Source organism: Peromyscus eremicus, chromosome 2 (genome assembly GCF_949786415.1).
Source record: "Peromyscus eremicus chromosome 2, PerEre_H2_v1, whole genome shotgun sequence".
NCBI lineage: Eukaryota > Metazoa > Chordata > Mammalia > Rodentia > Cricetidae > Peromyscus > Peromyscus eremicus.
The window spans coordinates 137237600-137251146 of NC_081417.1; the positions used below are offsets into that span (position 1 = coordinate 137237600).

Here is a 13547-nt window from a genome sequence, read left to right on the forward strand (position 1 = left end):
TACACAGACTTTTTAAATAAAGATGTTATTTTTAGGATCTGGAAAGATGGCTCAGCTGTTAAGAGCACATACTGCTCTTTCAGAGGACCTGAGTTAAGTTCCAGCACCCATGTCAGATGGCTTACCTGTGCATGCAGCTCCAGGGAATTGATGCCTTCTGAACTCTGAGGTCAGTCACCTCTCACACATAGCATACCCTCACACAGACACATACAAACAGGTAAATTAAAATTAAAATAAATCCGCTTTAATCCCAGCACTCAGGAGGCAGGCGGATCTGTGAGTTTGAGGCCAGGTTGTTGTACAGAGGAGTTCCAGGACAGCCAGGGCTGTTTCACAGAGAAACCCTGTCTTGAAAAACCAAAAGATAAAATAAAATAGAGAGAGAGAGAGAGAGAGAGAGAGAGAGAGAGAGAGAGAGAGAGAGAGAGAGAATATGTAAAAATTAAAGTAAATCTTACTAGATTTTATTTTTAATTGTTAATTAGTTACAGGCAGTTGTGAAATTTGCCAAACTTTGGCCATCTGCAATAGTATAAGCTCTTAAGTGCCAAAGCTTAGCAGCTAAACCATGTCTCCATAGCTCTGTGTTTTCCTTTTTGAGACAAGGGTCTACCTATGGAGCCCTTGTTGTTCTGGAACTCTCTATGTAGACCAGACAGACTGACCCGGAACCCACAGAAATCCACCTGCCTCTGCCTCCGGAGTAGTTGTTGGAATCAAGGAGTGTGCCACCATGCCCGGCCAAATTCCGCAGTTTTAATCAGGTGAGAACGTTCATCTTTTTTTCCCCTTGGGATTATTTTCTTACGGATGCTCTCTCCCACCCAGCACCATCAGCTCAGCAGGCCATTACGAGCCACAGCTCCAAGCCCCAAGCCTACAAAGGTGGGAAAGCAGAGACGGAGGAGGGGGTGGGGCGTGAGGTGCGCGGCGCCTCCTGGGACTTGTAGTCCGCGGCCTGCGAGGCGCATGCTCTGACGTGCTAGGGCTCCTGCGGTTGCCATGGTTTCTCTGAGCCGAGGTGGGTGGCGCAGCTAGACGCGGGCGGGCTTTGGCGGCGTCGCGCGCGGAAAGCGGAAGGCATCACGCGGTGGGTCGAGCGGTCTACTGTGGGGAGCAGGGCGCGCTGGAACCCGGACCGCCACTTCCCCTGGAGCACTGGCTGCGGACTCTTCTTCCCAAACCCCTTACGCGCGGTGAGGAGAGGGGCGCTCTCGGCACCCGGTTTCCGGGACAGAACTAACAAGCTTGACCGCTAGTGGCAAGCCCCCAGGCCTCCCGTCCTGGAAGTGGCGGAGCCGGAGTTAAAGTCTGGACCTGGCTGGAAGTCTCAAAGACTGTCCTTTTGGATTTTGTTTGTGTTAAGGCCGGGTGTCACTCTGTAGAGCAGCCTGGTCTGAAACTCGGGAGATCCGCCTGCCTCTGACTCCCGAGTGCTGGGATTAAAAGTGTGCGTCTTGGCTAGATTTGGCTTGTTTTGTCTTGAAACAGTGTCGCACTTCATAGTCCAGGTTGACCTGGAGCTCACGATGTAGTTCAGGCCGGCTTGGAACTCGGGGTGCTCCTACTTCTTAAGTCTGGAGAGTGTTAGTATTACAAGTGTGTGCCACCGTGCTTCGCTAGATTACATACTAACAGGTCTCTGGCAGAAAGTAATACACAAACTACAATTTACAGCAGTGGTTCTCAAGCTTATCGGCACATTAGAATTATCTGGGGTGCTTTTAAAAACCAGTGTAAATTTAGCCGGGGTGCTGGTGGTGGTGCAAGTCTTTAATCCCAGCATGAGGGAGGCAGAGGCAGGGGATCTCAGTGAGTTCAAGGCCAGCCTGGGCTACAGGATGAGTTCCAGGAAAGGCGCCAAAGCTACACAGAGAAAAAAACAAAATAAAACAGAAAAACAAAAAATAGTATAAACTTAAAATGAAAAAAAAAATTAAATAATTTAAATAAAATAATATAAACTGGGCATAGTGGGGCAGGCCTTTAATCCCTGCACTAGAGAGGCGGAGGCAGGTGCATCTCCTTGAGTTTCAGGCCAGCCTGATCTACAGAGTGAGTTCCAGGAAGCCAGGACTACATAGAGAGATATCTTATCTCAAAATAATTGAAAAATAGGATACCTTTCGGGGTGTGGTGGTACCCATCTTGAATCTCAGCACATGTGAGGAAGAGGCTTGTGGATCTTCGTGAGTTCCAGACCAGATTGGTTTACATATCAAATTTGGGCTAGTCAGAGCTATATAATGAGACCTTAAAAAAAAAAACCTGGTTGTGGTGGCACACACCTTTAATCCCAGCACTTGGGAGGCAGCCTGGTTTACAGAGTGAGTTCTAGGACAGCCAGAGCTGCACAGAGAAACCCCTGTCTCTAAAACAAGCAAACAAAACAAATAAAAAACCCTGGGCCTCTCCTCCCCAGCCAAATGAATCTAGATGTGTGGGATGTGGAGGCCAGGCAAAAATTTTCACGGGTGATTCCAGTGTACAGTGAGGCCTCTGGGCCACTGGTGTGGAGCTGGAGGGCATGGCAGAGGTGAGTTACATCTATCTGTCTGTCTGCTCCTGCCCACAGTGAGCAGCCAGCCAATGTGGAACAATGGCACTGAGTCACTCCGTGAAGGAGCGAACCATCTCCGAGAACAGTCTGGTCATCCTGTTGCAGGGCCTCCAGGGCCAGATAACCACCGTGGACCTTCGAGATGAGAGTTCAGCCCGAGGACGCATTGACAATGTGGATGCTTTCATGAACATCCGCCTGGCCAATGTCACCTATACCGACCGCTGGGGACATCAGGTTGAGCTGGATGACCTCTTTGTGACAGGTCGGAATGTCCGATACGTCCATATCCCGGATGACGTGGACATCACCGCCACCATCGAGCAGCAGCTGCAGATCATCCATCGTGTGCGCAACTTTGGTGGCAAGGGTCAAGGTCGGCGAGAGTTCCCCTCCAAAAGGCTGTGAAGCTGTGTCCTCACTGAACCCCCAGTACCACCTCAGGGTCCTCCAGTGTTCTGAGCCAACTCCCTGCCACCCTTCCCTACCAATGACCTGGTGTCTTGAGCGACACCTGTCATAGCTGCCTTTCATAGGGTTCCATTTTCCAGACACACTCTGGGACCCAGAATTCTGTCTGTGGCCTTGGGATAGGTGACAATCCCTCTATTTGGTCATTTCCATCTGGAATCTCCATTTATGGACTGACCACGTCTATCAAGGAGTAACCGATTTCTGCCAGTGAGGATTACTGTGTTTGGAGTGAATCACCTCTAACTCTCCACTTCTCTTGGCGTTTGTTTCTTTTCTCATAAAACCCAACTTGGATACACACAAGTCTGTGCCTGATGCTGCCTGGTGTACACTGGGCTTCTTGTAGCCTCTGTGAGGTAGCAGAGTGCAGGTTCCAAGCTGGGGAGCACACCGGGTTTACCTAGAATGTGGCCCAAGCAGTAGGAGTTCAGGTTTCCCAAGTAACATGAAGAAACCTACTAGGAATACTCATGCAGTCAAGTGCAAAGTGGCCTTTCTGTTGAGAGTCTTGGGGAAGGGGCTGTCATCTTACTGTTACTTCCTGAAGCTGAGAGTCTGGGGCATCCTGGGCCCTGTCTTCAGGCTTGAAAGTTCAGCTAACAAGAAATCGGTCCCAGCCAGGCATAGTGGTTTACAGGTATAATCCTGGCTCTCAGGAAGCTAAGGCAGGAGGACCAGTATGGGCTGAGATAGAAATCCTGTCTCAAGATAAAAAAAAAATGAGCCGGGTGGTGGTAGCCACAGCTCACACCTTTAAACCCAGCACTTGGGAGGCAGAGGCAGGTGGATCTCTCTGAGTTCACTGGCCTACAGAGTGAGTTCTAAGATAGCCAGGGCTACACAGAGAAACCCTGTCTTGGGGAAAAAACAACAACAAAAAACAAAAACAGGCCAGTTGTGGTGCACACCAGTAGGATTTGCTGAGGAAGGCTAAGGCAGGAGGGTCATGAGTTCGAGTTCAGCCTGGGCTATACATCTCAGCACTCGGGAGGCATAGGCAGGCAGATCTCTGAGTTTGAGGTCAGCCTGGTCTATAGAGAGAGTTCCAGGACAGTCAGGGCTACACAGAGAAACCCTGTCTTAGAAAAAGCAAAACAAAACAGTTCAAGAAGAAAGAAAATGGTCCAAGGAAGTAAAACAAGGAGACAGAAAAGGAACCCGTGCAAGGATCTTGAGGTAGGAAAGCTTGGGGTGAATAGCAGTTCTGTGTGTCTACGATGAGAAAGGCAGGTGGGCAGAGCTGTGAGAGATGGGTAAATGACCTGAGGCTGTGGGCAAGGAGGGCTGGTTATCCTTGAGAGGAGGCCTTGCTGGAGACTGAACCCAGGGCCTATGTTAAGCATAAAGTCTTACCAGCTGAAAAGACCACAGGTCCTGGTTCCAATGTCTGAGACCCTGCCCCCAGAAAAAAAAAAGGAAAAAAGTAGAATTTGTTTTCTTTAACCCACTCTACCTTCTGTTTTGGCCACCTCAGAAACTTAATTGTGTTACCAATCCCCTTGTTTTCTTAATTTGGATCCTAAGGGCTTCCCTACCCTGGCAGGGAGTCTCATTTGGGGGTCATCTAATTAACATGCCATCCACTGAGATTCTGTGGTTGATACCAACCTTCAAAGGTTCTCCCTGACCAGAAGACCCCCCTTCATCAGTCACTCCTGACTCAAATGTTAGGCTTTTGGTTTTTGTTTTCTGTTTTTTTAATTTTTTTGAGACAAGGTTTCACTCTGTAGCCCTGGCTGTCATGGAACTTGACATGTAGACCAGGCTGGCCTCAGACTCAACTCCACCTGCCTCTGCCTCCTGAGTGCTGAGATCAAAGGCATGCACCACCTCATGCTGCTCAATTTTTTTTTTCCATGTGTGTATGAGTGTTCTGCCTACATGTATGTACAGGCACCATGTGTATAACTGGTGTCCTTACAGGTCAGAAGAAGGCACTGACTACCCTGGAACTGGAATTATGAATAGTTGTGATCCCATTATGTAGGCACTGGCAACTGAATCTGGGTCCTGTGCAAGAACAACCTTAACTGCTGAGCCGTCTCTCCAGCACAGAATTTTTTTTTTCTTTGGTATGTTTTTTTTTTTTTCCGAGACCGTCTGTGTAGCGCTGGCTGTCTTGGAACTTGCTCTGCAGACCAAGCTGGCCTCAACTCAAGAGAGCTACCCTTGGAGTCTGCCTGGCTCCTTTCTTTCAAAGACAAGAGTTTCTCTTTGTAGCCCTGGCTGAACTGGCATTCACGTGGATCAGACTGACCTCCAACTCACTGCTTCTGCCTCTGAAGTGCTAGGATTAAAGATGAGATCCAGTACACCCAGCACTGTTAGGGTTTTGTTTGTTTTTTGAGATAGGGTCTCAAGTGTACTAGCCTGGCCTTGAACTCTTGGTCTTCCTGCTTCCACCTCCCAAGTGCTGGTATCCCAGGAGTGCACCACTGCAGCCAGCTTAGATGTCAGGTTCTTTTCTGCTTTCCTCAGGTCCTGTTAGGCCCAAGAAGTTCTTGGATCTTAGATCAGTTAGGTCAAATGCAGCCCACAGCTCCAGAGTTACATCTCTCTGGAGAGTCTTGTTGCCTCACAGAGGGCAGTGAGCTAGCTCCTGTCTCCGAGCAGCTCCTGAGTCCCAGCTGCTTGCTCGCTCTCCCTCCCCTTGTCTGTCTATCTGTGTCTACACACACACACACACACACACACACACACACACACACACCAGTCTCAGGTTCCCACATCCACTTGTTTCTCCATAGAAATTCTTTCCATTCCTACTTGAAGGCTGGGCTTTTGGAATTCAGAAACTAAAAATAGTCTCTGCATTCTGTTGTGTCTTCTATTCCCTGAGGTAACAAATGGGGAGTGACCTGGTTGTGAACAAGAGGGACCCAGGAACACCAAGGAAAAGATGGCTGTGTGTTTCAAGATGGCATTGGGGTCTAGAATGCCATGGCATTTGCTCAAGCTTTCACATCCACCCTTCCTGCAGCCAAAGTGGGGGTGTGTGTGTCTCAACGATGGCAGAACCCCCAAGAACTCTGAATGCTCAAGCAGCATTGTTCATATCCATCTCTCATTCTTGGAGAGAATTTGTGGGGGAGGGGGCTGCTGTATGTAGGGAGTAGCCCACTGAAGCTCCGAGAGCTAGATGGGCATGTGGCTCACGTGTTGGCTCACGCCTGAGACATACAGGGGACATTGATATTTCCACCTCTCGGCTTGGCTCAGCAGATGGGACTTAAACCAGTCTGGTAAGCTCTAGTCAGGCAACCCTGGCTGAAGGGCCAACAAGGATAACCAGGGCCCTTGAAGCTTTCATGAATGTTCCAGAAGGACCTAGAGATACAGTACAGTATGTGAAGAGTGATGAAAGCAGCTTAGACTCTGCAAGGGGGTAGAATTATACCAACAGCAAGGTGGGCATGCTCACTAGCTAGTTCTGACCACCCACTTAATGGCTGTGATATAAGGCTGTGTAAGTGACCAGCTGGGGGTGGTGGCATGCCTTTGGTCCTAGTGCTCAGAGGCAGAGGCAGGTGAATTTTGAGTTCAAGGCCAGCCTGGTCCGCTTATACAGTGAGTTCTAGGCCAGAGATACATAGTAAGACCCTGTCTCCAAAGTTGGGGTGGGGGCAGGAGGAAAGGTGTTATCAATGAAAAGGATAAAATGACCTTTGGAGGTAAGAACAGTTAAAAGTCTTGAAAGGTGGGAAGGCTAAGAACCATGGGCCCACTCCATTATGTCATGGCTGAAGAAATAGGCTCAGAGGGAGGAGACTTTCCCCAGCCTGTGGTCAGGTTAAATCAGTGCTGCAGAATGGTGGTCAGAAGTAGTCACGGCTGCTATGCCCTGTGTTGGGAGCTTGGTGAGCTGCACAGGGACAGAGCTGCAGTCTCACCCTGGGTATTAGCAGCCTCATCAGACAGATGTACAAAACAATGTGCTCAAGGTGAACAACAGAGTGGGGATTTGAAATCGGGCCTGCCTAGTACCAGAGTCTATAAAATTCTGTGGCTTTTTTTTTTTTTTTTTTTTTTCGAGACAGGGTTTCTCTGTGTAGCTTTGTGCCTTTCCTGGAACTCACTTGGTAGCCCAGGCTGGCCTCAAACTCACAGAGATCCTCCTGGCTCTGCCTCCGAGTGCTGGGATTAAAGGTGTGCGGCGGCGGCGCTGCCGCCGCCGCCGCCGCCGCCGCCGCCGCCGCCGCCGCCGCCGCCGCCCGGCTTTGTGTTTGTTTTTAACACACGGTCTCATGTAGCATAAGCTGGCCTTGACTTTACTGTGAAGCCACTGGATCTGGTGGTGCAGGCCTATAATCCAGGCGGATGGGCAGATTAAGGCAGGATACAAATTCAAGGCCAGCTAGTACCATAGACTGAATGGAGGGGCCAACGTGAGCAACTTACTGAGACTCTGTCTGAAAAACAAAAGCAGTGGAGATAAAGCTCAGTGGTGAAGTATCTATATACCATGGAAGAGGCCATAGGTTCAGTCCTAAGCACCAAAAAAGCAAAACCAAAAAAAACACCAACCCTTGCCATACTCAGGGCTTGGAACCCGGACACAGGGAAGTTAAAAACCAGCCACTAAGGAGAGCTGGGGTTCTGAAGCCTGAAGAAGCTCCTGGGGGTGAGGTCTTCTCCCCTCCTCCTGCGACAGTCCAATCTGCCTGTACCTCGTCAAGAAGCCATTCTGAACTGTTATGACAGGTGTCCCTGTGTTATGGCAGCACCATCTGCCAGGGAACTGGAGTAGACAAGCCAGCAGGAAACTGTCACCACACATGCATGTCCCAGAGATCCTGGAGTTGGTGTCCTGATGACAGTTTCTTTTAATCTCCTCTGGCTGGCACATTTAGTTTCTATTCCTTACCCTCCTTCCCTCCTCGGCTTTGTTAAAAATCCTATATTTCAAGTCGGCTGAGAGTCTACAGGGAGTGGGGACGGACGGTGGTGTCGGCACCCAGTGTTCAGCTTACTGATAATCTGGAAAAGCCAAAACCCATTCCTGTCAGAGTCTTCCCCCTTTGTCAGAGAGAAAAGCAGAGTGGGCCTGGCTTCTGGATGCCTGCCTTTGGGTCATGCGCCTCACAGAGGCTCCCTGACTGAGATCAGTGGGCATTTATAGGGTGTGGTGGGCTGATCTGAAATTTATTGGGTCCTCACAGAGATGGTTATCTCCATTTGCACAGCCAGGGTTTGCACTTAGTTACCTAGCTTGTAGGTGATAAAAACAACAGCGATTTAAACTCTCGCCTTTTTGGAATCCACCAAACTTTCTTCAAACCACAATCCAACCATTATTGGCTGAGTGTCATTGCAAAGGTCACTCCCCTCGGAGCACTAGCTTCCACAACTGTAAACCGGTTTCTAAAGAGCTTCACCTTGCATAAGAAACAACCTTGGTGCCAGGCGGTGCTGGCGCAAGCCTTTAATCCCAGCACTTGGGAAGCAGAGGCAGGCGGATCTTTGTGAGTTCAAGGCCAGCCTGGGCTACAGAGTTTGTTCCAGGAAAGGTGCAAAGCTACACAGAGGGGGAAAAAAAAAAAAAAAAAAAAAAAAGGAAACGACCTTGGGAGCTGTTCTGACTACTGTTGTTATTCAGCCTTATCCACCAAGCATTCAAAGGAACTAAGAAAGGAATATTGGCTGGGACAGCTAGACTTCCATTAAGACCAGCCTTCATGTCCCGGTAATACCTTGTGAGATGACAAATGCACGCTTACCTCTAGCAGTGCATAGGCGTGCCCACGTGTGTCTACTCGTGGATACAGAATGACCCGGGAGAGGGGAGGAAAAAACTGAGAGTCGTCTAGCACCCGTTAGCTCCGAGACAAAGGAATGGGACTATGGCTGCTGGTATTGCTGCCACCGAGCCCTTCTGGCTGCTTCTACATGGCAGTGGAGGGAAGCCAGGCTTTCCGAGGGCCCCCAGTGAGTCACCAGACTGATGCAATCCCTTTAAAGGGCTCATCTGCTGGTGCAAGAAGCTGATTCATGGAGGGCGTGGTTGCTGGAGGAGGAGAAAGGGACGGAAACTGTGGCAGGAGGGAGTGAGGTAGATAATCGGTTGAGATCGATCACTGGAACTCTTCATTGTAATCTCCCTGAACAAGACTCTACGGATGTCCTGGGTGAACTTGGCCATCCTCGGGGCTTCTAAAGAGCCTAAAGTGAAATGAATTGTGAGCGTAGCGACAGCAATTCCTATCTTCTCTTGAACCCAACCTAAGCGCTTTATCTGCAGAACCCGAGAAATGAGGATCAAGGAAATGCCGCTTTTCTAATGAATGCAGTACAGTTGGCGATTCTTGCAGCCACTACAGACGTCCCCAACCCCAGCAAAGCGAGACTAGGGTTAGCAAGGTTCTGCAGAGGCAAGGCTGGGCGGCGCCTCCGTTCCAGCCCCCGTAGATGTAGATTAGAGGTAAGTACCGCCCCTTGACTGTCCAGTCGTTTTACAGATTCCGACCCAGACTCCACCCAGGACCAATCGGCGATCTTATCTGGGCCTCCTGCCTGAAGGCTTCCGCCCGTCCTCAAGATGGCGCCCCAACCCCAGACTCAGGCGAGGGGGCGGGGAGTGGGGCCGCGGGACGATGCGTCACTTCCGTTGTCAGGTGGCGGCGCCGCAGCCATGGAGGGAGGCGGCGGCGGCGGCTCCGGCGGCTGCGCTGGGAGGCGGCGGTGAGTGTCTCCCACGCCCCCGGCCCGGCCCCGGCCACCGGGACGGAGTGCCGAGCAGCCCCGGCTCCGGGCTGCGGACTATGGGCGAACAGCGCTGAACCCCCGGGAAAGGTGAGTCCGGGGTCCTGGGACGCGGAGCCGGGTGGGGGCTGAGTGCTGGTGGGGCGGGCCTCGGTGACCGTGGCGGAGGGACCCCGGTGACAGCCCGAAGCTGTCCAGCGCGACAGAAACGGCACTAGCCAATGTTCCCTCCGCCGTCGGCCGTCTGTCTTTCCCGGCGGCGGGGGCGGCGACCGCCGGGAGCCTGGGTCTTCGCCGCAACCCCGGGGAGTGTGGGCACTGTCCGCCTTGCCCAGACCCACTCAGCCTGTCACTGAAGTAGCCGGCGTTGGACCCACGCTGAGTTTTCCCCTGGAGAGACCCCCCCGCTTCTCCATGCTTCTCTCCTGACCTAGCGAGTGACTTGAAAGTTAGGACGAGTCCCCAGGGAGAGCCAGCCAAGGCTTTTCCTCCTGGAGCCCTCACCCGTTGGCACCGACACCCTCGCTGCTGGGGAATTCTCACATCCTGGGCGGCGTTCAGGTGCGAGTCACAGCTACCTGCTTGCCAGATCCACGTTGGGCCGGTCTTCACCGTGGGAGAGCTTGCTGTGGTCAGTGTTCCACCTGCTGTCCCGGTCAGGCCCGCCCATTCCTACGCTGCTTGGCCCCACCTTTCAGCATTGGGTAGGAGCCTTCGGATTCCCGGTGGCTTCTCTGTCCACCCCCACCCCCCAGGTTGTTGGCGGAAGGAAGAGATGACAGCCGCCTTCAGTGGCAGGATAGACTTTGCTCTGTTTTAAGCCACTGAAGGAAACCGGTTGGCTTTGCTGGTTTGGAGAATCACTGGAGAGGGTAGTCATGCTGGGCTGGGCACCTTTCCCTCTTGACTGAGTAGTTTTGCATGAGATAAGGAAGAGCTAAACCGTCGGGCCCAGAGAGTCCTTATTTGTAAACAGTGCTGTGAGTTCCTCCAGCCCTCCTTAATGACACTATTATGCCAGTTTGTAGATTAGACCTAGATCTCCCGGAGATAGCCCTCATTCATTCATCATTCATTCATTCATTCATTCATTCATTCTTCACATAACAAAAGGGTCTTGCCTACCGAGGTAAGTGCTGTGTAGTATTGGTAGGCTTTGGAGCCACACTCCCTAAATTCTGGAATTAAAAGGTGTGGGCCACCATTCCCAATACTCCCTAAGTTCAAATTCTTCTGGTGCAGCAGCTTTCTGCTTGTGTGACCCTGGACGCTTTGTCTCAGTGTCCTCATTTGGAAAACATTGGTAATGATAAAAGAATTGTTATGGAGAGTTAAGAAGTTAACGAACAGCACAGATAAGAGATTCTTATCTGAACTGGTTCACTATCTAGTTAGAGGGAACTGACCTGCAAGCAGATCGTTGTAATGTGATCTACAGAAAAGCAGCAGGAACTGAATGCAGAGGGGGCCCAGGAGGGACGCTGCTAGCTCAGTCTGGGACAGGGAAGCATGGAGTGGAGGGGTGCTTAGGAAGAGTGGACAGTGTTGACCGGGGTTCAGGCTAGAAGGAGAGGAAGGGGGTCTTAGCCAGGAGAGAAAAAAGTGGAAGATGCTGTATGGAGAGAATTACAGAGAGGCAGAGAGCAGAACATTAGAGTTTATTCAGAAACCTCAGCTTGCTCAGGGGAGTGGTTGGGAGCCGACATAGTACAAAGGGAAGCCAAAGAAGTTGATGAGGAAATGAAGTTCTCATTGATAATTTGAGACTTTATGCCCAGTGCAGTGAGAGGCTAGTAAAAAGCTTTTCGCCAGGAGTAGCATGACTGGATCCATGTTTTAGATAGCTTTCTCTGCTCAAGAGAGATGAAGGGCTGAAGAGGGTGAACGAGCCAGAGACCTCGTCAGAGACCACCACCCTTTTCCAAGAGGAGAGCTGGTATAGGCATAATGGATCTGCCTGGAGGAGGCACCATTTGCAACCAGTGTTAGGTGGCTAAACCTTTGCAGGGCCTGGCACACATGCCCTTCTCTTTCTGAGATTGCAGGTTGCCTAAACAGCTGGAAGGAAGGGCTTCCCTCCCAGAAGGCCAGTTGTGAGGGTGTTATGTTTTCACTCTTGTCCCTTTAATGGATAAGACAGTAGGTTGTAGAGGCTCAAACGGATCTGGTTCTAATCCCAGCCCTACTAGCCTCTAGGGGCTACATCATCTCTCTATGCCCAGAGTTCTCATTGTAAAAAGAAAAAGTGGGACTACTTCCCCCAAAAGGGCAGTTGGAGCCGGGCGGTGGTGGCGCACGCCTTTAATCCCAGCACTCGGGAGGCAGAGCCAGGCGGATCTCTGTGAGTTCGAGGCCAGCCTGGGCTACCAAGTGAGTTCCAGGAAAGGCGCAAAACTACACAGAGAAACCCTGTCTCGAAAAACCAAAAAAAAAAAAAAAAAAAAAAGGGGGGGGGGCGGTTGGGAGGATTAAGATAAATGTTGCAGGGTTAGTATGCAGCATGCACTGGGTAGTAAATGCTTGATAAATGATAGTTTCATTGCCTCCCATTGAGCTGTCAGGACTGTCCTGAGGGGTTCTGAGAGCACTGAATTTTATTGTATTCTTTCTGGAAAAAAAAAATGGCGGTGGTGTCGGCAGTATTGCATGGGTGGTTGACTTGTTGTTTTAGAGATGGTTTCATTGATGGGGTGCATTCTGTCATTCTGGGGTACATCCTGCATCATCTTGAGTGTAACTGATTGAACAGGCTTTTATCTGGACTGACTTTCAAATTATTTGTTGTTGGTGTATGTGTGAGGTTGCCTGAGTTTATGTTCACTGGGTGCATGTGTCTATGGAGGTCAGAAGGTGCCAGATCTCCTGGAGCTCGAGTTACAGGTGGTTATGAGCTACCTGATACGGCTCTTGTGACCTGGACCTCGGTCCTCTGCAAGAACAGTAAGTGCTCTTAACCAGTAGGCCATTTCTCCATCCCGACTTTCTTCACACATGTGATTTAGCCCACCCGAAGTATCTGTGGGACAAATGCCTAGAAGGGCTGCTTCTGCTTCTTCTTTGACAAGGTCCTTCTATAATAGCCCGGGTTGTCCTCAGACTTAGAACAGCCTTGAACTCGCCACCTTCCTTTCTCAGCCTCCTGGGTGCCAAGCCTTCCTAAACCCCAGCAAGTATGCTCCGCCCGCCCGAGTGAGCAGATAAAGCAGATCATCTCCCTCCTGCCTGTGGCAGATGTGGGGATCAGTGGGTGGGAATGTGAATTCTTGGGGCTTAGCTCTCTACAAGCCTGATGACTTCAAGGACACCCCAGATGTCAGGAAGCACAAACAGAGGGATGGTGTCCCCTCTAAAGATGCGTACAGACTGCCACCTATCCCCAAGAGGGACAGACATAGACTCTTTAGCCTTTAAGAAGTTTGCTGCCTGAGGGTTCAGAAGGAAGAGAGTGCATAGGAATGGGAATTGGGAAGAGCAGAATTGACTTGCTAGTTACTTGTCTTTGTATGTGGGCACAGCTGGTATGATGGGGTGTGTTATAGGGATAGCAGTACTTTTAGGGAGAGGATTACTTGACTCTTGGGGAGACTTGGTCCAACATAATGTGAGACTTTGGACACCATGGCTGGCACCTTCCAGGTCTGGCCAAAAATGTCCTGCCACTTTTGTATTAGGTTTGGTGCTGCCAGCGTCCTGGATTAGGGGTGCATCTCATGGGCAATGGGTGTGTTTTCACTTGAAGAAATAGGAAGGAAGTCAACAACAGCAAAAGCCTTCGAATCACCAGAGATCCCCTGTTGAGTATCCTGGACAC

General features: G+C 50.6%; 2 protein-coding genes across 3 annotated transcripts in view; both read left to right on the top strand.

Annotated features, from left to right (window-relative positions):
• The first annotated feature begins 996 nt into the window (after positions 1–996).
• Lsm10 (LSM10, U7 small nuclear RNA associated) lies at positions 997–3340 on the top strand. The gene is made up of 2 exons (XM_059256115.1): positions 997–1199; positions 2579–3340. Exon 2 carries the CDS (start codon positions 2603–2605, stop codon positions 2969–2971), a length of 369 nt encoding a protein of 122 aa, XP_059112098.1. The 5' UTR covers positions 997–1199; positions 2579–2602; the 3' UTR covers positions 2972–3340.
• Positions 3341–9290: 5950 nt separating this feature from the next.
• Stk40 (serine/threonine kinase 40) overlaps positions 9291–13547 on the top strand; it is a 38991-nt gene continuing 34734 nt past the window's right edge. The window contains exon 1 of one of the 2 annotated variants that reach the window (XM_059254956.1): positions 9291–9455. The gene's annotated coding sequence lies outside the window, so the exon portion shown is untranslated. Of the gene's footprint in view, positions 9456–9641; positions 9827–13547 lie in introns of those variants that run through there. The other variant, XM_059254955.1, reaches the window with a different exon arrangement.